General features: G+C 41.9%; 1 protein-coding gene across 3 annotated transcripts in view; it reads left to right on the forward strand.

Moving 5' to 3' along the window:
- LOC101943325 (cytochrome P450 19A1-like) overlaps window positions 1-26,001 on the forward strand; it is a 45,168-nt gene that overhangs the window by 8,076 nt on the left and 11,091 nt on the right. For 2 of the 3 annotated variants that reach the window (XM_008172267.3, NM_001282243.1), the window contains 5 exon segments: window positions 13,361-13,526; window positions 15,291-15,441; window positions 19,712-19,866; window positions 23,703-23,879; window positions 24,756-24,870. In XM_008172267.3, the coding sequence (XP_008170489.1) occupies window positions 13,385-13,526; window positions 15,291-15,441; window positions 19,712-19,866; window positions 23,703-23,879; window positions 24,756-24,870 (740 nt within the window). In that variant the 5' untranslated portion in view covers window positions 13,361-13,384. 3 annotated transcript variants of the gene reach the window in all.

Below are 26,001 nucleotides of genomic sequence, written 5' to 3' on the forward strand. Positions count from 1 at the left end.
AGTAGAGGGTGGACCTGGGTTTTCCCCAACCTGTCACTACAGAAACACCACTTGGGAGGGGAAAATAGGCCCCTGTCAGGACAGGATGCTAAGCTGTTCTGGAATAAGCCCGTAGGGATAACAGACTGTGGGAGTTCTTTTACCAACCTCCTTGCTGGCTTATGATGGAAAAGGTCTCAGTAGACTGTAACCCTGGCCCTAGAGAAAGAGAGAGAAGGGCTACATAGAGGGTTGCAGTGAGCCTCTGAGGCTAGCATAAACCGCCTGGAAGCATGGGGCCCATGGGGACAAGGTCGGAGCTCTGCTACACCATATTCAATATCCTTTTGCAATCAGAAGGGGAAAGCTATCGGGCTTGATCCTGCAAGGTGCTGAGCACTCTGTCAATCTAGCAAAACACTTACTCAAAGTTTAAGCATGTGCTTATGTGAAGAGTCCCACTGACTTCAGTGGGATTATTCATGTGCTTAGTTTTCAGTGTGATTGTTTTTCTGGTTTGGGCTATAATGCTCAGCACCTGGCAAGATCATGCCCATAACGAGCTAAATTATAATCATATTGTTCACATCAGAGCACTAAGGCTGAAGGAGTTCTGCACAAGTCTTGTAGGCAAACTATAATCTAAGTCAGGGGTCGGCAACGTTCGGCATGCGGCTTGCCAGGGTAAGCACCCTGGCGGGCCTGGCCAGTTGTATTTACCTGCTGGCGTCGCAGGTTCGGCCGATCGCGGCCCTCACTGGCTGCGGTTCGCCGACCCGGGCCAATGGGGGCAGCGAGAAGCCGCGGCCAGCACATCGCTCACCCGCGCCGCTTCCCGCCGCCCTCATTGGCCCGGGACGGCAAACCGCGGCCAGTGGGGGCCACGATCGGCCAAACCTGCCGCGTCAGCAGGTAAATAAAACTGGCCCGGCCCGCCAGCGTGCTTACCCTGGCGAGCCGCGTGCCGAATGTTGCCGACCCCTGATCTAAGTAAATACTTTCTTCAAGCTATGGATTTTATTGCCAGAAAAACACATCACAGCCTTCTTATTAAAAAGCATGTTTAGAATATTCATAGAGTTCACTGCAACTGTGTGGAATCTTGCTACAGCAATCAAAAAAATCTTCTTTTGTGTGAATAGTCATATTCCTTATGAATATCCTGCACTGGACTATTATTGGTTAGAGTACAACAGAAGTTGAGTTGGAAACATTCTATATGGGGATTGTCTATCCACTTCCCAATGTAGGAAATTAACTCCTTTTTTCCCCCCACCAAGGTGTACTCCATTTTCGCTGCTTCCTCTCCACTTTAGCTCTTTCTTTCTATCACATTTAAGCACCATCCACAGAATAAATATAACTTAACTTGATATGCAGCACACAGCTTTTGGCAGGTGTCTATTTACAAGTGCATGGCTGAGCCTTTGCCATTTGAATGAGATGTTCAACCTTAAACTAGCAATGAAAGCAGGAAATAGGTAGGATTTACCCCTAGACTAAGGAAAGGAAGGTACTATACAACTAACACGTGACGGTCCCCTCACTTACACCAAGGTAAATCAGCAGTGAAGTCGGTGGAGTTACACTTTTGTAAAACCTGTGTACCGTTAAATAAACATATCTGAATTTTTGGTTTCAGAGTAGCAGCCATGTTAGTCTGTATCCACAAAAAGAACAGGAGTACTTGTGGCACCTTAGAGACTAACAAATTTATTAGAGCATAAGTTTTTGTGGACTACAGCCCACTTCGTTATCCTCAGTTGTTCAGCGAAAATACTGTGTCCTGAGCTAAGCCAGAGTCATTTGTGAGGCTGATGTTACTCTGCAAAACTCTTGATCTATAATTTTAACTAGGTAGTACTATAGAAAGTATAGTAGGTATTCTTCCTCAAGGAGGCTTTAAACCTTTCCTGGAGTAAAGGATGGAACGTTCCCCTCCCCTGAACCATTCATTCTGCTGTTAGGAGTGGAAGAAAAGTCTTACAGGTAAGACCGATTCTGTAAAGAACCTTCTGGGATCAGTTAACCTATATCTCAATGGGGAATCATAAACTTCTCCATACTTAATGTACCACACTGAGCTCTGATCTCATGGCCTGTGCCATCAGGCATTCTGTGAGCCAGGTGAGAAGGATTATTGTTCACTACTTTTGTTTTAAAACTTATACAGTTACAACGTTGATAACCTGAGAGGAAAAAAACAAATCATTAAAATTCTTATGCTTATGCTTATTCTTATGCTTGACTGCAGCCCGTCTAATCACTCACAGCAACATCTATTTTAAGGAATTCAGCTCAGTCTAGAAGTTTCCTAATATACTTGATTGCAGACCTTTAATCTACAGCGGCCTCTGGTGGCAAATACTTTAGCAGCAATTGAAACTTGCAGTAAATACTCATAGCTCTGCAATGATAGAAACATTCTGTCTCACATAACCCTCTCTTGAATAGAGATGGACTTCCCTCCCCCCCCCCCCCCCCCAGTATTTCACTCTTACAATTTATCCTTACTAGGCTTTCTGCTATTCAGGATATGGGCAAAGTGAATTTACATGTTTGAAACATTTTGATTAGAAGATGCAAATCAAGATGTGACAACAATAATTTTGTTAATTTCACCATTGCTTCCCCTTTCACTTCACTAATTTGATCTACAATATACCACATGCCTCCCTGAAAATATAAAATCTATTAATTTTCTCAAAGTAAGTAAAGTAAAGATACAGTCAGGGCCGGCTCCAGGCACCAGCCCACCAAGCTTGTGCTTGGGGCGGCACCTGGAGGGGGGTGGCGCGGTGCTCCGGCTCTGGCCACCAGGGACAGCGGAGCCCCGGGCGGGCTCGCCGCCCTCCCCCCAGCGCTCTGGCCGCCGGGGACAGCGGAGCCCCGACCTGGCAAAAAAGCCAGAGCCAGCCCTGGATACAGTCCATTAGCAAGAATCTAACCAAAGGCACAAATCAGCCTGCTTATTCATGAAAGGAATAATACACACAAGGTACATGCCAGGAAGAAATTATTAGGAATAGCTAAGCCTCTGTCACTAATTCAGTTGTCATTCCTGGTTTTGTTAAGTTTCTAAGTCTTATCAAAAGATTCAAAGGATATATAATAGAAATTCAAGAAAATAAGAATCTTTGCAGCAAGATCTATTTAGGCAAGTTTGTCTGTCAAACTCTTGTGCATCAGATCCATATTATTTCTTAGAATAACATTGAAGTGGGGCCACGTATGGCTGTTATCGGGAGAGGCAGATACATGAAGGCGTATAAGCAATTTGGTAGGCAGGATGGCTCAGCTGAAGTGATTCTCTGTGGGGAAAATGTTCTCCCACTCCCTCCTCACAACAAAATTTTTTTTTTCTTTAAAGTAAATAGACATAAAAAAAGAAACCTGCAATTTGGGCACTTAACACTCACTGAAACTAGGACCAACAGTTTTTCTGTGCAAGAGAAAATGTATTTAAGAAATACAAGTGAAATCTGTTCTCTTTATGAAAATGTTTGAGGCCAGTTGTTACCTACCCTCAGTGTATGGTATGTCTTTTCCCTGCAAAGAACAGGTGTGCTTTTAACTCAGGTTAGCAACTTAGGTTAAAATAGCAGTGAAGAGCAAGCAATTTGGGTTTTAACTCGGATTAGCAGCTCAAATTCAACCCAAGGCTCCCTTATAAACTATAACTCAAGCTGTTAGCAGTGACTATGAGGTAACTCAGGTTATTTTAATCCAAGTTAGCTAACCTGAATTAAGAACGCACCATTGTTGCTTTTTGGTTTTTGTTTTGTGTTTACAGAGAAGACGTACCCTAAGACTCCTTTACACCACTCTGATAGTATAAAGGGGGCCATAAGTGTAAGGCAGAATAATGTAAAAAGGTCTTCGTGTAAATTAGAATTGGGCCAAGTATGTTGAATGTAAATATTTATGAATAAATGAACTTAAACAGGTTTTATCTAGAAATATGATGACTCATTGAAAAAGGGAGGTGAACTACAGTTAAAAGTAGAAAGTGGAGAGTCATGGCAAATAGGCTGAATTACAAGAAATTAAACACATTCATGTGTTTATCAGTGACAATTGGTGGTTTATAAGTTACACCTTTAAACCCTGAAGCACATATTGTGAAGTGTGACCGCATAGACCAGGGGTCGGCAACCTTTCAGAAGTAGTGTGCCGAGTCTTCATTTATTCACTTTAATTTAAGGTTTCGCATGCCAGTCATACATTTTATTGTTTTTTAGAAGGTCTCTCTATAAGTCTATAATATATAACTAAACTACTGTTGTATGTAAAGTAAACAAGGTTTTCAAAATGTTTAAGAAGCTTCATTTAAAATTAAATTAAAATGCTGATCTTAAGCCGCCAACCTGCTCAGCTCACTGCCAGCCTGGGGTTCCATTAACCTAGGCTGGCAGCAGGCTGAGCGGGGCCTGCGGCCGGAACCCCGGCTGGCAAGGGGCCAGCAGCCAGAACCCCAGGTTGGCAGTGGGCTGAGTGGAGTTGGCGGCTGGGACCCCAGCTGGCAAGGGGCTGGCAACTAGAACTCCAAGCTGGCAGCTGGGACCCCAGACCAGGAGCAGGCTGAGCAGGGCCAGGACCCCAGACCAGCGACGGGCTGAGCGGGGCTGGCACCCCAGACTGGCGGTGGGCCGAGCAGCTCAGCCCGCTGCTGGTCTGGGGTTCCTTCCGCTGGCTCCTGCCAGCCAGGGTCCCGGCTGCTGGCCCCACTCAGCCCACTGCCGGTCCGGGGTTCTGGCTTCTGGGCTCTTGCCAGCTGGGGCCCCACTCAGCCCGCTGCCAACCTGGTGCTCAGGGTGGGGATGTGGGGGGGTGCAAGAGTCAGGGCATGGGGTGTGTGTGGGGGGGCTGGGTATGTGTGAAGGGTGCAGGAATCGGGGATGGGGTCATGGGGGGGATTCAGGGGACTGGGTGCAAGGGGGTGCAGGGGTCAGGGCTGAGGGCTGGAGGGGGTGAACTGGGATCAGGGGGGTGCCCCCAGCCCCCTGCCCTGAGCGGCTCACGGCAGGGGGTTGGAGGGATATGCCCCGCTCCTATCCCCCTTCCCCAAGGCCCCGCTCCTGCCTCTCTTCCCTGACTCCTTACCAGTCTGAGCAGCGAGGGCGCTGGGGCTGCTCTTCTCCCCTCCCTCGCAAGGGCCATCAGCGGCAGGGAGGGAGAGGAGGTGGGGCTCCACGCAGCACGGTGGGGGAAGAGGTGGGGGAGGGGGAAGCTTGGCTGCCAGCGGAGCCTGCTGTACAGCAGCTGGCAGGAGCAAGCTTGCTTCTGCCCCCTGCCCCCACCACAGAGAGTGGTAGGCGGGGGCGGAGAAGAGCGGCTGGGTTGGGCAGGATTTTTAATGGCATGCTTCTGCCTGCCAGGGTCCCGCTCAACCTGCTGCCGGGGTTCGGCAGCGGGCTGAGCAGGACCCCGGCAGGCAGCAGTGAGCCATTAAAAATCGGCTTGCGTGCCATCTTTAGCACGTGTGCCATAGGTTGCCGACCCCTGGCATAGACTGTCGGTCCTTCATCAGTTAAGACTGAGCCAATCACAACACGTCTTCGAATCTTCTCTTGCTTTGGCCACCCTTCGCCATGCTTGTCCATAGCTTCTTGTTAGGAAATCATCCCACCTCTTTGGCGGCCGACCGCGTGGCCGTTTCAGTTCTCACAGATACCACTCAGATATAGCTGCAGTCCATCTGTTGTCACTGAGTCATGCCAAATGTCCCACCCACCGCATTTTGCTGAGCCTGCTTTCAACCACAACATCTTGCACTCCAGACTGCTGCCTAATTATTTCATTGGGGATGTGATCACGGAGCGAAATGCCCAAAAATGTTCATTCCATCGCCTTCTTTGTGACAGACAGTTGATTTTCTTCAGTCTTCGTCAGCGACCATGTTTCGCTGCCATATAGCATCGCTGGATCTGCTCTCCTCCAAGAGTTATTTGGGTTCTTAGCAGAACATCTGATCTCATATTTCGTTTTCCACTGGTTCATTTTTAATCCAACTTGACTACTTTTCACGTTCAGTTCTTTAAGCATTTTCTCAAGCTGGACTGTATTTTTGCTATCAGCACTATATGATCTGCGAACCTGAGATGGTTTAGCCGCTCACTGTTGATATTAATCCTGCCTTTCAGGTCTGCTCGTCGAAAGACCAATTCAAGACAGGCTGTGAACAATGTTGGTGAAACTGTATCTCCTTATTTCACACCTTTCTCAATGGTGATTCGGAGGGGAGTATCGAACAGCAATATATCCGTGCTGCAGCCAGAGTTTTTGCTTCCTTTAATAATGTGATCTATTTTGCACTGATGCCCTGTTCTGAAAGAGCTTCAAGAATGGAGTTAGTCTCCACGCTATCAAACACCTTCTTGTAGTCCACGAAGGCAATGCACAAAGGGAACTTGTATTCCCTTGAACACTCTAGTAGTTGGTTTAGAGTGAAGATGTGGTCTATCATGCTGTAATTTCTTCGAAAACTGGCCTGCTCTCTAGGTTGCCGTTCATCCAGGTTTCACGACAGTCTGTTATTATTTTGGTGCACAACTTATAGACATGCGAAAGCAGGCAGATCGGGTGATAGTTCTTTAGATTTTCTCTATTGCCTTTCTTATGCAGCAAGATGGTATTGGACTCTTTCCAACTGGACGGTATCTTCTGAATTTCCAGGTAACAGCTGAACCTTTGGCCGAGAGCTTTCCAGAGCTCCTGATCTCCCGCCTTAAGCACTTCTGCTGTCAGACCGTCCTTGCCTGGAGCCTTCCTGAAGCATAACACTTAAAATGGAAAATTATAGCTTTCCTTTTATTTCTCAAGCCACTCTGAAATACATTGTCTTAGTAAAGTAAAAAAAAAAATCAATGTTCACGCATCCAAAATAAGTTAATCCTCAGAGTGAAACTCAAACTAATGACAAGGTATAACGGAGTTGGTTTCATGCTACAGCACAAAGTATCAGAGGTGCAATTTGTATTTTGACAGAAGCATAAGTGTTAAAATTAGTAGTCTGACCTTAAACCCCCATAATCCTTGAATTTGAGGGGTTTGAAGTCTGCATCCATTTCTTGGTCTGAATTTTGCAGCTGGCCCATAACTTCACAATGGGACGCAATCCCAGCTATGAACACCCCTAGAAATGAACATGTTCAAAAACTAGGACTGCCTAGAAGATACTTTAGGGTTCAACTTTGCAAGATGTTGAGTATCTCCTGCTAGGTGCTCAGAACCCTCCCATGGCATTTGACCCTGCAGGTGAAATATTTGTATGTATGGGCCTTTGCACAGCTGTTATTCCATGCTGTAACATCCAAATATGCTGTCACTTATTTCTGTTTGTCTTTAGTAATCCATGGCAATAAAGGCAACAGAGGCAAAGGATGAACCCACCACAAGACCAAAAATAATGGCATGTTTTGCATTGCTAAGGGAATGCAGCATATTAATTGCCACTGGCAGGTTAACAAAGAATCTGCAGTTCACTGGCTGCCAAAGGTCAGAAGGAGAGACCAACAGCCCTTGAAAAGCAGGGTCGCAGAGCTTGAATTTGTAATGAATATGTGGCTAAAATTTTGGCACTTCTGAAAAGAAACACCTTCATTTCCTCCCTCTCTCATCCACGCAGAGGTGCTATTTTTGTTTTGGTACATACCACCATCTAGGGGCTGTAGGCTCATGAAGTGATTTAGCATGTGGAAAGGGATGGAGACTAGGTGAAAAATGGGAGAAACTCATCCATTTGTACACTGTACATTCAAGCATGCTTGCATCCAGATATTGTGGCAACACACACAAAGCATCCAAGCTTGTTTCTAATTAATCTTTCAATTTCAAGTAAGAGTGCTAGGTGTTTCTATTTGTTTTTAGTTAGAGTGGAAAAAGTGAGCCCAGGGTAGATCTATTGTTTGGTAGCACACAACTGCCTCTAGGCCATTGAGCTGGTCCCATATTTTGTTTTCTAAACAATAGATGTACTACAAGGAAACATTTAGATACTCATTATCTCACTGTCTGGGTGGTGGCTGTGGGCAATGGTGTTTCTAGGACTTAGTATTTGGGGTAGCAGATAGGTTGGGAAAATATACAGCTGTGGATGCAGAAATTGAACAAAGTCATTCTCCTATGCAGGGGACTTTTAACTTAAAAGTACAGTAACTCCTTACTTAGTCATCCTGGTTAACATTGTTTCGTTATTACGTTGCTGATCTATTACAGAACATACTCATTTAAAGACACACCATATTCCATTATAAAGTTGTTTGGCTTGCCCCACTCTGCCAAGCTGATCGGTGCTCCTGCCAGGGAGTCGAGTGGGGTTGGGGTACAGGGGCTTGCCCCGTTCCACTCATCCGGCTTTCCAACCAGGGAGCAGGCAAGCCCCTGACCCCGCTCCCCAGCAGGAGTGCCAGGTGGGTGGAACAGGGCAGCCCCCCACATCCTGACCCCGCTATGCCCCCTGCCTCAACCAAGCTTCACAATCATCATTGGTGAGAACAGTATAAAATTGTTTTAAAATTATTTAAAACTTGTACTGTATACATATGTCTTTTGTCTGCCCCCCCCAAAAAACCCTGGAACCTAACCCCCCCAATTATATTAATTCTTATGGGAAATTGGATTCGCTTTACATCGTTTCACTTAAAGTAGGATTTTTCAGGAACATAACTACAATGTTAAGCAAGGAGTTACTGTACTAAAGACGATACAATTGAGTACACCATAGAGCAGCATATTACTGAAGCACCTAACAAATTCTATGGCATTCCAGAAATAGAAAGCCAGCAATGGTAACTCAATGCATTTATCTTCTGTGATTTAAGAATGGGAAATGAGGGAAAGAAACTGCATTGAGGGAAAGAGGCTGCAGTGTGGGTTTTCTCGTGGCCTAGTACCCAAATCTTTACTCACACCAAGTAGTATATTTGCACACACGGGTGAGTAAGGGCTGCTAAATTGGGTCTTTAACAGCACTACCTACTTGGCTTGAGACTAGCCACTGCCTCAGATTCCCTTCACTCAAGTAGAGTTGCCAACTTTCTAACTGAACAAAACCAAACACCCTTGCCCAGGCCCTTTTCTGAGGCCACAACCCTCTCACTCCATCCCCACTCCCTCTGTCACTTGCTCTCCCCTACCCTCAGTCACTCATTCATTTTCACCAGGCTGGGGAGGGTCCCTTTTTGTTGGGTCTCTCAAACTTCCCACATGGTTTGTGCCACAGTAACTTGGCCCTCCAGCTAAGTGATATCATGGAAAGGGTGGACTTTCTTTTATGAAACTCCAAACTAACATAAAACCTAAGAGGGTCTTTCACCCTAGTCTCAAGCTCAACATAGTTCTTCCTTCCTGAGGGTCTATCTCCTCTTTGAAAAGGGTCATCTGCCCTTCCTGGGATCTACTCAGTTTCTTTCATGCTTTTATAGAGCCCTGACTCTCTAGACAGCTGCCCCCATAGTCCCTCCTCAATCTGGCTCTCCATAGGCCAGGTTCTCTCCAGTTCTCCCCCAAGCCATCTGCCTGGGAGTCACCTTGTCCAGGGCCTACCACAGAAGCCTAACCTGCTTCCAATAGTTCCCACCCTGTTCTCTTCAACTGAGCTTTCACTGACTTTTACAGGGGCAAGACGTTTTTCATCAAGCCCTACAGCCTCACTTGGGAGTCAGCTATTCAGTCACAAGTGGGGCTGGGCCCATCTCTTCTTAGCAGGGCCAATCACCCTATGATGGGCCTACCATTAAAGATACAGGGATGTAAATGAAGTTTCCAGTTTTGATTCTCAGAGAAACTGACACCCTAACATTCTTGCGGAATTTCACAAATTGTGTACCCCTTTAATTAACTTGATATATGAGCCAAATCCTGAACTTCATATTCAGGTAAAACTCCCACTGGAGTCAGCATTTGGGTCTAGGCTTTCTTAATAAGATAAGCCCACTGCAAATCTTTACATAAAGTTCTCTTCTAGAGAGCTACTGCTATTGATCTCTCAGCTGATCTGGAACTGCGCTGCTCCATGGCACTCAACTGGCATCAAACCTGGGTCTGGGGGCATTGACCTCCAGTGACCTTTCTGATTCCTGTTTAAATTTAACATATAAACTGCAATTAAAACACTCATTTAATACTAACCAATGTAATACAAGGGTCACCAGAACAAACGAGCCTTTATGGATGGCCAGATTTTCAAAAGAGCTCAGCATCCAATTGTATCCCTTTGTGCCTAGCTATTTTGAAAATCTAGTCCCTAGTTAAGTTCTGGGAAGGTGATAGTAACAGTCATGGGATTCATATTAATCCAGGATTTAATCTATCACATCCTATAAATGTACTGGACACATATTGGAGACTGTCTTACACAGTAGGGATTGGATTTTAGGAGATGAAGGTTCCAGAGGAGAGGACTTGGGAATCAGAAAGGACACTAGGGACTACTTTGGACCCTCATCCTCTGTTTCTGCATCTCCATTGCATTCTTAAACTTCAATTGCTGTCTTCATCTTTTGCAGCAGATATATGGATATGTCAATGGTACTTATTTTAAATCACAGTCCATTACATTTATCAGAGAACAAAGATACACAGTGATGATGTGCACACCCTGTACTCAGGGTATATTTTCTTGAATTGTAGAAGAAAGCAAACTTTTCCATAGGCAGCACTTTCTATGCTTGTCTTTTACTGTCATATAAAAGCAGACTTCTCCATTACCATATATGAAATCCATAATCTTTAAGGCAGTCACCTTCATGCTAGTATTGGGTGACATATTGTTAACATCAGAATAATTGTTGAAGTCAGAACAACAATTATAATACAATTTCTATGGCATACCATCTCCGGGATCTTAAAACGCTTTAGACATTCATTAATTAGGCTTCATAGTATCTTGTGGATAATTATAGTATAATTACCTGCATTTTGCAGAGGTGAGGTGACTTGGCCAGACTCACCTGGTAAGGCTGTGACAAAACAGCAAATAGAGCTCTGATTTCCTGTGGCTTTTATCCACAAAGCCTTCCCAGCATGCAAGAGGACAACAGTAAAGCAACGTAAGATATAGGAGCATCCATAGGTACAAAAGACATCCAGGGATCCAACTACCTATCAGTGTAGTACACATTTCCAAAGGGTCATTTGACATTTTGTTTTATAGCAAGACCTTTTCTTTAAAAAGTGCTACAAGTATTTCAAAGTAATGATCCAAAACACTATGGCAACACTTGAATTCATAAGGTTCTAAATCATTACTTTCCTGCCCCATCCTTTGTTTGTATTCTGTACATCTTCTACTTAGACTGTAAGCTCATCTTCTTGTTTTCTGTAAAGCAGTGAGCACATTCTGTGCACTACATAAATATAATAATACTATTACTGCTAACTGAGTATGGTAGTACATTCTTCTACAGTACGAGACAAAAACACACAATAAACGAAAGCACAATATGAGAGAGTTTCAAGATAAACGTTTTGAAAACCCAAAATATTGGAAATAGCTACAACAGCTGTACCTGGACATGCTGAGTACCTATACCCTGGAACTTAGATATTAAGTGATCAGAGAACAATGCAAATACACATCTAGTTATTGTAAGAGCAGAGTTAAAAGAGTGTTTTACTCATCTAATCTAATGTATTGCACAGTAACAAGCTGTAAAACATCTCTTGTTTGGCTATACCAAAAGGAGGACAGGAGACACTTGATACGGTTTTAATCAGACCTCGACTTTATTATTAGATGTCTGGGACTACCCGGCAGATAAAAGTGTACAGTGCAGGTAACTCCATGTTCATTCAATATCTACCCAGCAGGTTTCACCAGGTCCCCTTTTTTTTCCATCCAGGTCCCCCAGCCAACCCATTGCTGGGACCTTACCACCCCTGCCCCTCCCACAAACGAGCGTTAAGGTGGGCTATAAGAAAGAGGGGTTGGCTTCCTGCTGTACCAGTCATAGGAGCCCTGAATTCCCCCATTCCACTCCTTTAACCAATACCTCCTTTTTAAGTCCTTTACAAAACCATTTATCAGGTCACTTTATCCCTGCACTGCACATCCACCCCCACACTTACATAATGAGTTGCAAAATCATAGCCTAACTCCCTTCCCTACTTGCTGTAAAAGATCTCTCCCTGAACCCATTGTGGGGAAGACAAACCCCAGCCCCCCACGCCACCTAGGTTAATCTGGTGGTCAGGGAAAAATGATTTCCCAGTCCCCCTAGGAAGGAGCAGCTAGCATGATTCCCACAGCAGGTCCTGACCAAACCTAGTATTTCACCACCTCAAGGGGCGGGACAGTGGGTGGGTGCTACACCACCTGGTCCATGGAAAAAAGGGCTTCTCTTGCCATGCTTGTCCCTTTTCAACTCCCCAACCCTTCTGGTCTCTGGGGATGAGTCAGTGTCACCACGCTGACCCATTCCCCCTTTCTGCAGCGCACACACACCCCTCTTCCCACCATACACACATGTAAAGCATTAGTCCCTCTTCCCGGCAAGTTGGACAATGCTCCCCCACCCCGCCGTGTGGTCATACTCATACAGATAACAGTATCTGCCTCCGCATGGACAAACAAATCCCATGGTTTATGGCATAACTTAACATCAGCAGGGACCAGCAAGGAACCCTTCTCCCTCTTTTACAGCATGGTTGTCTGTTATGTTTTTGCCTTCCTTTAAGAGTCAAGCATTGGTCATTGTCAAAGAGAAAAGATGGCGCTAGGCCTGATGAATCTATGGTCTGGTCTGACAAGTACTATGCTCTTCTGCTAAATATTTTGAAAAAAAGTAAAGTAATGCAAAGCATTACAACACTAAGTGTCGGATAAAAATAAAGCACAATATAATTTTTACCCAGATGCCTGAGGCAAGCTACGTTTGTGTACTAGGAAATATACTTGGTTATTTTGGAAATCCAAGGACATTCACAAATGCTAGTGACATGGAGGGAAAACAAGGTAGGTATCTTAGATAAAAGACTACAAGTGAGTTCATTCAACCCTTCCACATGTGTTGAGAGTTTAATTTCTTTTATTATGGTTAGAAATTTGGCACGCTGTCTGGAGTTAACGTCATTGTTGGCCAGCCAAGGGCAATATCAAAGATAAAAGGTCTATTGGCCAAAGCATCCAAAGGAACCTGAGCTTCAATACCAAGGTCAGAAATGCTTTGTTATTTCTGGGCAAAAAGTAAATCTGCTGTACGTCTGTTTTGACTTGTAGTTTAGCTTGTCTTGTCTAAGCAGCCAGTCTCATTATAAAACAAAGCTACTACGGGTATGAATTTGCTCAGTTACAGGGCCTGCAAAGGGGTTGCAAGGTACCGATTAAAGGTGTCTTAGCATTTTGAAACTTTCTGCCTCTTTCCATATTTTTCCCCTAAAGGCAAAGTAGACTGTCTTAGAAAAGATGATACTGGAAACCCTGAATCTGATGCATTCCAATATCACCAGCGTGGTGCCAGAAGTGATGCCAACTGCCACCGTGCCCATACTCCTCCTCATGTGCTTTCTTTTCCTAATCTGGAATTATGAAGAAACATCAATACCAGGTAAATTGATTTGACATGGTATCCCCCAAAACGCTACAAAGGGGTTCTTTCATTGTTCACATTATGGTAAAAAGGGGAACAATGGGTAATAAGTGCATATCTAGGAAATACAGAAGGAATATGTATAAAATATAGTAGGGATATAATGATAGGAAAAACAAAAATCTGAAGTGCCTTATTTGCCCCCAAACTTTGTGCATTCAAGTTTGTTTGGTCAGCTAAAAGTATCACATTATTTACTTTCTTCAGATCTCTCCTTGTGTGCGTATGATAGTATGTCATTTTAAGCATGGTATCTAGATATTTATAGTCTGGATTATTTTCATGGATGTTTTAGAGCTTTCATTTTGTTACTGTTGCAAATGTTGGAGCTTTGGAAGATGATTTCTGCTCAAAACAAACCTAATCTAGAAGAGAGGGTCATTTTGGAGCTCTTTGGTTACCCACCTTTCCCTATGTATCTGACACTAAAGAACCACCCCTTATGGACCAATATCAAAAGGTCTCCCATTCAGATGACCCTTGTTGCTAGGTTTTCAGGAACATATGTAGATGTCACTTATTCAGTTTATTCTCCATTAGGTACAGGATAATAAATGTCCATAAACTGGAACATAGTGCACTGGTATAAATAAGGAAGTTAATGGGATTACACCTGAGTAAAGCTAATTGAGGAGACCCAGGCAAACTATCTTTGAATAACCCTTATTCGTGGAGAGTTCGGAGAATACTGGAAAGGCATTTGCAGAAGGTTATGTAGTGCAGCCTGAATGCTTTATGGGATTAACTGGGAGAGATAACAGCATTCATTTGCCTTAAATTTACAGTTAAATAGTCCTGGCTTCTGATTCCTGTTCATAAAGGCTGGTGTCTTGAGGTATTTGTACATCTTTGAACATAATGTGTGAAACTTTTCTCTAAATACTTTACTTTCTTTCATGTCTCTGAACAAATCCCAAGACATTACAGCAGGCAAGCCAGACTGACCATGTAGAACAGAGGGGGCTCCCTTTAGAACAAGTTCCTTTAGCCATTCTAAGACTCTTTCCCCACTCTTTTTTCCCCCCAAGGGGACAAATTTTGCTCTGTTACACTAGTGCATCTCTGGAATCACTCTACTGAAGTCAATTGAGGTATTCTAGATTTACACCGGTGGAAGTCAGTTCAGAATTTTAACCATTGACTAAATTTAGATGATTCCGTTCTGAGCTCTTACATTAGAATGTTGCTTTCCAGAAACTCATTGAGTAGAATGCTCTAATACAAACCCATCCTCTAAAACTGTATTTTCCTCATTTACTATTCTTTATATTAAAAGACAGCTAGGAAGTTGACTTTTGTAGGTGATATTACAGTCTAACAAAGGCCCTTGTCACTAAAACTATTTGTTAAATTTGCAAATTGATAAACAATAGGATGTCATTGTTCTTTGAACTATTTCTTACTCCTTTGCCTTGATACTTACCCACTATATCTCTAAATGAAAACCACCCCATAGTCATCTGCTTGAAGTATCAGAAAAAGGTTCAGAGTCTAGTTTATTACATGCACATAGAATGTACATCAGACTCAGGGTCAAACTGCTGTGGATATAAAACTATCAACTCTGCAGATACAGATGTTCCTATGTCAGGTTTGCATAAGCCAATTTTATGTGAAATCAAGTGTCCAATAGGCTCTGACTTGAGTGTTAAAGATCCTTTGCAAAGAGTGATATTTTCTAATCTGTTGTTAAAATTCATATTGTTTTAACCTTTTCCTTAGGGCCTGGTTTCTGTATGGGAATTGGTCCCCTCATTTCACATGGGAGATTCCTTTGGATGGGAATGGGAAATGCCTGCAACTATTACAATAAGATGTATGGAGAATTTATGAGAGTCTGGATCAGTGGAGAGGAAACACTCATTATTAGCAAGTAAATCTTTGTTCTCTCTTGCTCTAATAATATAACAAGTATTTTGCAACTTTTTGCCAGGCACTTTGTTATATTAGAATTATTTTATGATTTTCAAAATTGTTTCTCACTAACAGGAATCTTAAGTCTTCTACTTGCTGACCTCTTTTTTGTGTGCAGCTTCTAAATGTCAATACTTATATACTACAGGCTTGACCCTGTACCACTGAAGTACATGGGAGTTTTGCCATGTATTTCAATGGAACAAGGATCAAACCCTAAGGCCCAGTCCTGTAAGTACTTACTCTCACTTGCCCTGCATTTATTATAATAGGACTACTGAGTATAAGAAACTATATAAGAACTTGATTGATAGCTTGCAGGATCAAACCAAAAATTAATTGCAAAAAGCCTCATGGAGATCTTTCTCAAAATGGGAGTAAAAATTGAAGATTATGGACCCAATTCAGCAAGATACTTAAACACATGCAAAGCTTCAGGAATATGAGTAATCCCATTAGAATCGATGGGATTACTCATGTGCTTAAATTAAACATTCTTAAACCTGTTGCTGAATTGGAGCATGTAGTTTTACTAGCTGCAATAGAGGTGGGGGTTCTGTTTTTTTTTTGGGGGGGGGGTGATTTTTTTTTTTTATTGGACATTCTGGGAACTCATAATAAGGATAAGTATTTGTCCATAAATGAAAACTCTAAAGTCTTCAACACAAAGAACAACAAAAACTGTTGGATTAGCCGTTCTAACTACTCTGGATCCAGATATGTCAATCATGTAAAAGTCAGAGCCAGCTTGTTGAAAAACACTGTAGTCCAGAGAAATGAGCTCTAATCCTGGCGCTATCACTGACTTTGTTCAGATCTGGGCAAGTCATTTCACTTTTCTGTCTGTTTCTACCAAATTGGTAATAACAATGAGAATACTACCTACCCTCTTGACCAATATAGGAGTAGTAAGGATTAATTACTTAATATCCATACAATGCTTAAAACAGGTCAGACTGTGTAAATGCAAAGTGTTCGTATTGCTCTCTCACTATTTGATTCAAGTCTATAAGAAATAATCAGATACACAAATCAATGCAGTAGATGAATCAGACTGCACAGTCATTACCTCAGCTTTGGTCAGGATTGCCTCTCACTTAAAAACCTTAACAAGACATGGAAAACTAACACTTAAAAATCCTTTACAATGTCAATGGAGCATTCACAGTGCTTCTTATGGCCTGTCACAGTTAAACAGCAAGATCTGAGCTCTGTAAAACAGGTACAGTCCTGTTCCCTTTAAGGCAATTGAACTTTTGCCATCAACTCCACTTAGATTAAGAGCAGATGCACAGAGAGATTTGCAGAGTCTGCAATACAATTTACATGGTCTCCTCCAGGCCTTGACTGCATAATTTTGTAATGAAATATGATTTTATAGACTCATCAGCAAAATCCAGCCCAATTTTAATAGTTACCTTTAGTCTATCTCTGCTCAGACCGGGGCAAATCCTGAAATCCTCACTTAGGGCCACTCTGTGACTGGCCCTTAGGTGAGCGTACAGGTTGGAAAAGAGCATAGGGAGCCTCTCCCCATGATTACATGTCTATGATAGGCCTGTCATCATTCCACTCCCTGAGCACATGAAAGTACAGGGACTCTTCCTTCCCTGCACAATCCACCACAGTGGATGCCCAAGAGCGGTGGGGAGGAAAGGAAAGAGCAAGGCAGAAGGGACAAGGGGGAACATACTGCACTCTCTGAAGGGTTGTAGCGCTGAGCACAATCCCCTGGCAGCATCCTTGAGGCAGAATTCCTCTCTTATGTTCCTCCGCTCTACCCTGTACTCTAATCCTTACTCAATCTTTACTCAGGCAAAACTCCCAGAGTGAAACCCTGGCCCCATTAAAGGCAATAGTAAACTCCATGGTCTTCACTCACTTCATTTCAGTGAGTTTTTTGTTTTCGTTAACACTGCATAAGAATTTCAGGATTTGGTCTATGAAGTGTGCATGGCATGAAAAGTGGTTGACTGTTTGATCTCTGCCAGTCTCACTCTTCCTTTCTTTGGCATCTTTGATCTGATCATTTTGTGCCACTGGATCAGCATTTCTAAGCAGCTAGCTCCCTCTACAGGAAATTAGGTTCTAAAGTAGTAATGCTGATCAAAGCCAGTTTGCCAGAGTGTGATAATTGAATAAGCATGGTTAATAGAAAAAGAGGAGGGTATGTTCTGGTGGCGGTAGGTTTTTTTATTTAGGGTTGTTTGACACATACTTTGTTTTTGTAATATTTCTTCTTTGGTTTTATATATGAGTAATTCTAATCTCTGCTAATTAATTACCAGTAGTAATGTATAGGCATGATATTAAACATATGAAAGCAAAGAATTGTAATGTAGCTAACTACCATATACTGGTAAAGCAAGGTCCTTCTTATATTGTGCATTCACTGTGTGTACATAGTTAGATCCGGCACTGAATCAAGTGATGCACATTGTGCACTATGGGCTGCACCTTGCAAGGCAATGAGCACTCTGGCTCTGAGCCAGCAAAGCAGCTAAAGGTCCACAGGGCTCAGAACCTTGCTGAATTGAGCCCTATGAAACTGGAAGACTGAGGTCACGTTTATTGGTCTCTAAGGCGCATCCTTGTGAGAGACTGCCCTTATTCTCCAATGGGTAGTGTTTGGTTTTTTATTACACACGGATATTTGTTTTCAACATGGGTTTGCCAGTGATCAAATATCTATAAAATGTGTAGGTGGCAGTATATGCCTGCCATGATTGATGGGGTCTAACATCTGTGCATTTTAATCCATCAAAGACAGGCTATGCAGTGTTGCAGTCCCATATCTTATAGGCTGAGCCTGGTAAAATGATCAGAACATGACTGTGGTCCTAAGGAGAGCTGGGTGAAAAGTAGAGAGAATTCAGAACCATTATGCTGAATTCCAAATCACATTAATATATGGCCACATTCATATGCTGCATAAAAGGAAACTTTGGTTTGGACAATTATCTGTGGCAAGTCAGTAGCTCCGACGGGGTCAATAGTTCAAAATTGTTACGTTCAACACATTTGTTTTTTCACAAGAGTACCAGTACCTTATAAACTACTGTTGCTTCCATCCAAAATTAAAGGCTGGATCATCTACACAGAAAACAAATAAATACCATGTGATTTATGTGACCAAACAGATTCCTTAGCAATACTCACTACTTTGGTTTGTTCTTAACCCACAACAATGGAGATTGGTTTATGCTCTGAAGTATGAGAATTTATACTCCCTCCAAAACTTTGGGATATGTTTGTTTTGGTTGTCTTTAATCTTTCCTATTGCCAATTAGTGCTAATAGTTTTTAAGCTGTGAAAGCCTGTCCACTAGGGAACACCAGCTCATTTCATTTAGGTCACTGAGAAGCTGTTAGATTATAACAATTTCCAGTTATTTGGACTGGAATTCAACTGGTGATCTAGAAAATCTCACTCTGTTAATGTGTCTGGGGCTAGTGAACAGATATAAGGGGTTGTATTTTCAGTACCAGACACAACCTTCCCAAACACAATACTCCGCATGAATAAAACCACATTCCAAGGGTAAGTAAGTGTGTGTGTATAAACAAACGGTTTCCAAATCTGTACTCCCATGCAATCCCTTGTGGAACTCACTGCTGTAAGAGATTAATGATTTCTGTTAAGATCTGTTCCTCAATAAAGGATGAGACACATAGGAATAATAAGAACATCATTCTCAATTACATTCACCAGTAACAAAATTAAAAATGTACAAAGGTTATCAGCCCTCTTGATTCAATATGAAAGGCAACCAAAAACTGTCAAGGTGAAGAAGCAACTTCCCCTATAGACATGTTATTGCATAACTGCCATCATTTGTGTTGCATCTGCTTTTGAAGCATCTGATACTGGCCATTGTCAGAGACAGTATGGCAGTCTATGTTCCTATAGATTTCTATGCATCTTTACTCCAGTTGAATTTCTGAGGCAGTCAATTGCCATTTTACCAAGAAAACAGTGCATGCCTAGCCAGATGTATATATAAAAATAAAAAAGTACTTATAAAAATGCTATGCATCATGCTATCAATCAGATCATGGCTTTTAAAGAATCGCATATATAAGAAATGACATCAATGTTGCATGCACAGTATGTTTGAGTTGAAAGTGCTCTGTCTCTCTCAAGTGATCAACACCTCAGAAGATTGGGCCTGAAGTAGAGCAAGTCAAATTAGAGATATATTTACAAAAGGATTTTTTTTCCTTTCCCAGATCCTCCAGTATCTTCCATGTAATGAAACATGGGCAATATATCTGTAGATTTGGAAGCAAGCTTGGGTTACAGTGCATTGGCATGCATGAAAATGGTATTATATTTAATAATAACCCAGCACTCTGGAAAGAAATTCGACCTTTTTTCACCAAAGGTAAATTATGTAACATATTTTGTGCTTATGAAATGCTGGGATTGGCATTTTGTGTAAGTATAAGGAGCCATTTTTTCTTTCTCTGACCCTCCTCCTCCTCCTCCCCCCCCCCCCCCCAAATATTTCAGTCTTCTTTCCTCACTCATCTGGATTCTCATGACACTAAAGAAGGACTTGCAATAACTTTGCAAATTCCTAATTTCCTCTAAGAAAATGCTAATTATGTCCCACAAGCCAGATTTGAATGTTTACATTTGTGGCCCAGTGTTCATCTTAATTCAAGTGGCAATTTTGTAAGAATATTTATTTAACTAAAAGGTTCTGTATTCCAACTTCAATTGATTTCAAAGAAACTTCTCTCCTACTGTAATTTAAAATGTGTTTATCATTTCTAAATTAATTTAAGAACGCTGTGCAGCAGGAATAATTAATTGTTTTAGAATATTGAAAATCAGGGAAGTAACAGGGTCAACTGAGAATATCAACTTACTTGCTCCGAAACTCAGAAAGGAAATCCTGAGGTGTTATGACAATATTAAACGATGGGGCCCAGATCTGCAGCAGTATTTAGATGCTTAACTCCCACTGAAATTAATGGATGTTAAGTGCCTAAATTCCTTTGAGAATCTGGGCCTGAAGCTTCATTTTAGGGCTGTACAACCTTTGTAATTTTGGGCTCATATGGTATCAACATTCCTAAACTGTCAGTTATAAAAAGTCTACAATTGAAAACATTTGGGGGTCATTTGAACCTAACAACTGTAATGATTCCAACAAAACTTGCAGGTTTCTTAACAAAACCACTGAGTTTCAATAGTTCCCTCATTACTTTGTCCTTCTGCAACCCCCCATAATTCAAGAAAGGCTGTGGGCTCGCTGCTACTGCACAGCTCCCTGGAATGATTTTTGGGGCCTGATTTAAGAAGCTGAAAAGACACGAAGTATTAATGTGCCATCATTTTTCTATACTATTATTTTTCTGCCACCTCCGATTTTGGGTTTTTGTCCCACATCTGCATCCTAGTGGACATTGTTGCTGAAAAAATCAGCTGGTTCCAACTGGCATAAGATTTTGGTTCGATGGGTCTACTTCGTCCTGGGCTAGTATACATCTAATTACACAAATGTTCACCAACTGAGTTAGTCTGGACCTCCTCGCCTCCCATTCACCACTGTATCGATATCCTGTCCCAATATATGATAGCTTAACATCCTTGAGGCAACTAGAGAAATTGCTTACATCGAAGAGTAGAGTAAGCATTTAGTGCATGATTTTCAAACACACTCAGAATTGGCTTAATTCTACTCCCATTAAATGAACTGTAAAATTCTCTGACTTCTTGGGAGCAAAGTTAACTACTGCTTTTAAAAATCCCACCCATAACATTTTTAGGTTGGAATAAATGGTCACTTTTCACAGTGGAGAGAGATAAATAGTGGGGTTCCCCCAAGGATCTGTGCTGGGATCAGTGCTTTTCAACACATTCATTAATGATTAGGGCCCTACCAAATTCACAGTCCATTTTGGTCAATTTCATGGTCACAGGATTTTAAAACAGCTATTTAAATCTGAAATGTCATGGTGTTGTAACTGTAGAGGTCCTGACCCCAAAAGGGTTGGGGGGGGGGGTGTTGGTGTTTCCACAAGGTTATTGTAGGGGGGGTTGTGATAGAGCTACCCATACTTCTGCACTGCCTTGAAAACTGGGCAGCTGGAGCGTGGCGGCTGGTGGCTGGGAGCCCGGCTCTGAAGGCAGAGCCACCACCAGCGGCACACAGAAGTAAGGATGGCATAGTATGGTATTGCCACCCTTACTTCTGTGCTGCTGTCTGCAGACCTTGGCCCTCAGTCAGCAGCCACCACTCTCAGACCATCCAGGTCTGAAGGCAGCAGCACAGAAGTAAGGGTGGCAATACCATGATCTCTCTCCCCCCCCCCCCCCTAAAATAACCTTGCAACCTCCCTGCAATGCCCTTTTGGGTCAGGACCCCCAATTGCAGAAACCTGGTCTCCCCCATAAAATCTGTATAGTATAGGGTAAAAGCACACAAGACCACATTTCACAGGGGAAGACCTAGATTTCACAGTCCATGATGCGTTTTTCATGGCCATGAATTTGGTAGGGCCCTATTGATCTAGAAAACGAGGTAAAAAGTGAGGTGGCAAAGTTTGCAGCTGATACAAAATTACTCAAGATAGTAACAGTGAAGAGTTACAAAGGGATCTCACAAAATTTGGTGACTGGGCAACAAAATGGCACATGATATTCAATGTTGATAAGTGTAAAGTAATGCACGTTGGAAAACATAATTCCAACTAAACATACAAAATGATGGGGTCTAAATTAGCTGCTACCACTCAATAAAAAGATCTTGGAGCTAGTATAGATAGTTCTCTGAAAACATTTGCTCAATGGGCAGTGGCAGTCAAAATGTTAGGAACCATTAGGAAAAGAATAGATAAGACAGAAAATATCAATGCTACTCTATAAATCCATGGTATACTCCTACCTAGAACACTGAATGCAGTTCTGGTCACCCTGTATCAAAGATATATTAGAACTGGAAAAAGTACAGAGAATGGCAACAAATTATTAGGGGAATGGAACAACTTCCATATAAGAGAGAGTGAAAAGACTGGGACTGTGCAGGAAAAAAGAGACGACTAAGGAGGGATATGATAGATGTCTATAAAATCATGAATGGTGTGGAGAGTGTTATCTACCCCTTCACATAACACAGGAGCTGGGGTCACCCAATGAAATTAATAGGCAGTAGGTTTAAAACAAATGTAAGACAGTACTTCACGTAACAGTCAACCTGTGGAACTCTGTCAGTGGATGTTGTGAAGGCCAAAAGAATAACTGGGTTCAAAAGAGAATTAGATAAGTTCATGGAGAATAGGTCAGGGATGCAACCCCACACTCTGGGTGTCCCTAAGCCTCTGACTGCCAGAAACTGCAACTAGATGGATCACTCAAAAATTGCCGTGTTCTGTTCATTCTCTCTGAAGCATCTGATACTTGCCATTGTCAGAAGACAGGGTACTGGGCTAGACAGACCATTGGTCTGAGCTAGAATGGCCGTTCTTATGTTCTTTTAATGCAATATAGCATCTGGTAGTAAAATAGACAAGCCTCCATGTGGCTGGCTAGCTTTCTACAGACCACCAGCAAGTGCTCTGTAGACAACTTATAGTCCATGTGAAAACAACTGCCCTGGCAAAAATCAGAAGATACCTTTAGAAACCAATATAGTCTAGATGAAAGTCTACTGGAATTTTATAGAAAGTGGGCAGATGACAAGGTAAATGTTCTTACTAGAGCTTTGTTAAAATTAGAAAATAGAGAAGAATTAAATAGAATTTGGTTTATGTAGCATCTTTCATACTCAGGATATTCCAAGTTGTTTTACTAAATCATGACAGGTGCCGACCACCACCGCTACTGAAGTCAATGTGAGTTGTTGCCCAGCTCCTTTCTAAATCTGGCCATTTACTCAGGTGCATAAATATGGATCCAAGTATCTAACAAAGGCATCGAGGATTGAAAATTCCAGCTTAATTAAGCCTCACCACTGTTAACTATTATAATAGTAATGGCTGGGGAATGGGAGCGTATATTTGCTTTGATTTTACATTTTGCTATTTTAATCAATATGTCCAAAGTGGGACTTTTTAAAATCAGAGGATAGGTTACAAAGCTAAAAATTATAAAAATATTGTATTCCAATTATTTTGGTTACATAATCTGTTACAACTTTATTGCCACTGGGTGGATAATACAAGTAACATGAAAGTTAAACAACCTTCTGACTATTTTATATGTACATTTCAGCTTTGTCTGGTCCAGGCCTCGTGCGTATGATAGCAATTTGTGTTGAATCAACGAAAGACCATCTGGACAGATTGGAGGATGTGACTGCTGGACTGGGAAACATCAATGTGCTGAATTTTATGAGACAGATCACACTGGACACTTCTAACACACTCTTTCTAGGGATCCCTTTGGATGGTACAGATAACATTCTTATCTCATACTGGGTCCCCTTTTAAAGTGCATATTCACGCAAAATTTCCCATTGCCATTAATGGGGAGTTTTGCCTGAGTAAGTACATCAGGGTCTGGCTCTAATATTCAGTTTTTAATAACACTGTCAGATTTGATTGCAATTAATTCTAATGAGCAAGAGCTTAAAACGGTGTTTAAACACCTGTATTCAGTTTTTAAGCCTGACAAGACCCCTGTATCGAGAAGTAGCATCTGCATCTCGACAGTTCAGCTAGTTTTCCAGTGTTCCTAGCAATCACAATATAGTCAAAGTAATCCACTCTTTATGTTTGCAGCATGCCCACAATAGAGGACGCACCAAATTGCCAGCTGCAGAATGTTTGTTGGCAGACAAAAGTTTATGAAATCTGCAAAACGAGGTTTCCATGTATCTAGCAGGCACCTATCCCAAGATTATATTCACTTAAGAGTCAGAATAAACTTTCCACTGAGCTAAACTTTCACCTGCAAGTTTTCCACTCATTTGTAATCTCCCACCCACCCGCACTCCACTTGTGTGGGAAATGACTTGGCATTGGTTGTCACATTGCAGCCTCCTTTCAGCTGAAGAGCCTTGGTTTTTACAAAGAACTGCACAATCTGCACAGGACTCTAAAAATATTTCATGCTGCTATTTATCACATTAAAACAAAGTATTTGAATGTCAGTAATGACAATGCCATGGCGGTAATAGAGAAATATGATAATATTAAAACCCTACTTTTAAGACCTGATCAGGCTCCCACTGACTTCAGCAGGAGCAGGCCTTCATTGTGCAGCTTAGGCTGACATTTATGTGAACTAGCTATTGAAATTTACATTTTGTTTTTTAATTTTCAGAAAATGCCATTGTGCTTAAAATTCAGAACTACTTTGATGCTTGGCAAGCACTTTTGCTGAAACCTGACATCTTCTTTAAGATTTCTTGGCTGTACAAGAAATATGAAAAGTCAGTGTAAGTATCAACAGTTTTACAAATCACCTGAATAACATAGATCCTTCCTTCCTAGAGTCACTCTTGCTTGTCAGTTTTCTGTCTGTCTTTAAAAATGAATGAGGGACCATTCAGTTTAATTCAATTTAGTCTTGGTTTCTCTGCTGAGACTCACATTAGTGCTAACGCAGGTGTAAAACTCAAAATCACCAGTTCACTTCACACAGGCAATCACATGCCATCTTATGGTATCCGCTTTCACTTACTACCTAAGCAACTAGGGCTCCAATAGTAACCTAGAAGGCTGACAATTCCTTGAGTCAGCAAGTCCTTTTTATAGTCATGGCACTATAGTGAATGTTAAGTTAGCGAGTCAGTATAATCCTGCTTGTTGGTGCTTATATCTTTGCCAGAATTCTTCATTTCAGATTTAAACTTAGCATTTATCATGCTGGTTGTCATCTCAGATGGATCTTTTCCCTCAAATAGGAACACATTAGTTTTTCCATCTTTCTTTTTAAAGTTGACAAACAAAAAAAACAAACAAAACCTTTTCCACTGAGTTTTCATGGTCTCCTTTGTTTTCCTCTACCAAAAGATGACTGATTATAAAACAAACTGGCAGCACTTCTTCCTTACTTGGACTGATGTCCTTGACTAGTCTGATAAAATACTCGCTATAAAGCAAGTATAATAAGTACTTTTCATACTATTGTGTCACAAGGACTTAGCCTTTCTTCCTTAAAATCCCCTATCTACCCTGGTGGAAATCCTGTCCCCAGGGAAGTCAATGGCAAAATTCACATAGAAGGGGAAATCCTGTCTCCAGTCAATCTCTAAAATACCAACATTAGTCACCACACAATGGTATGTATGATACCAGAACTTTACCCAATGTGTCTTATGGAGATAACTGTGGTGGCTCAGATACTGCTAGATGGCAACTATAGGCAATTGTTAAATTTTTAGTGGCCAGTACTTCCTATTGTGAATGTGACAGACTCCTGAACCTAAAGTGAGCTGAATGTGAGAACTGTAGCATATCAGGGTTTCCCATAGGTTTCCGATTCAACTGGAAGGGAAGACCATGCATTATCAGGACTTCCTACATAAAGTACTTCACACACATTGTATCAACTACAGAAAGTTTAA

The sequence above is a fragment of the Chrysemys picta genome, chromosome 10 (genome assembly GCF_011386835.1).
Source record: "Chrysemys picta bellii isolate R12L10 chromosome 10, ASM1138683v2, whole genome shotgun sequence".
Classification (NCBI taxonomy): Eukaryota; Metazoa; Chordata; order Testudines; family Emydidae; genus Chrysemys; species Chrysemys picta.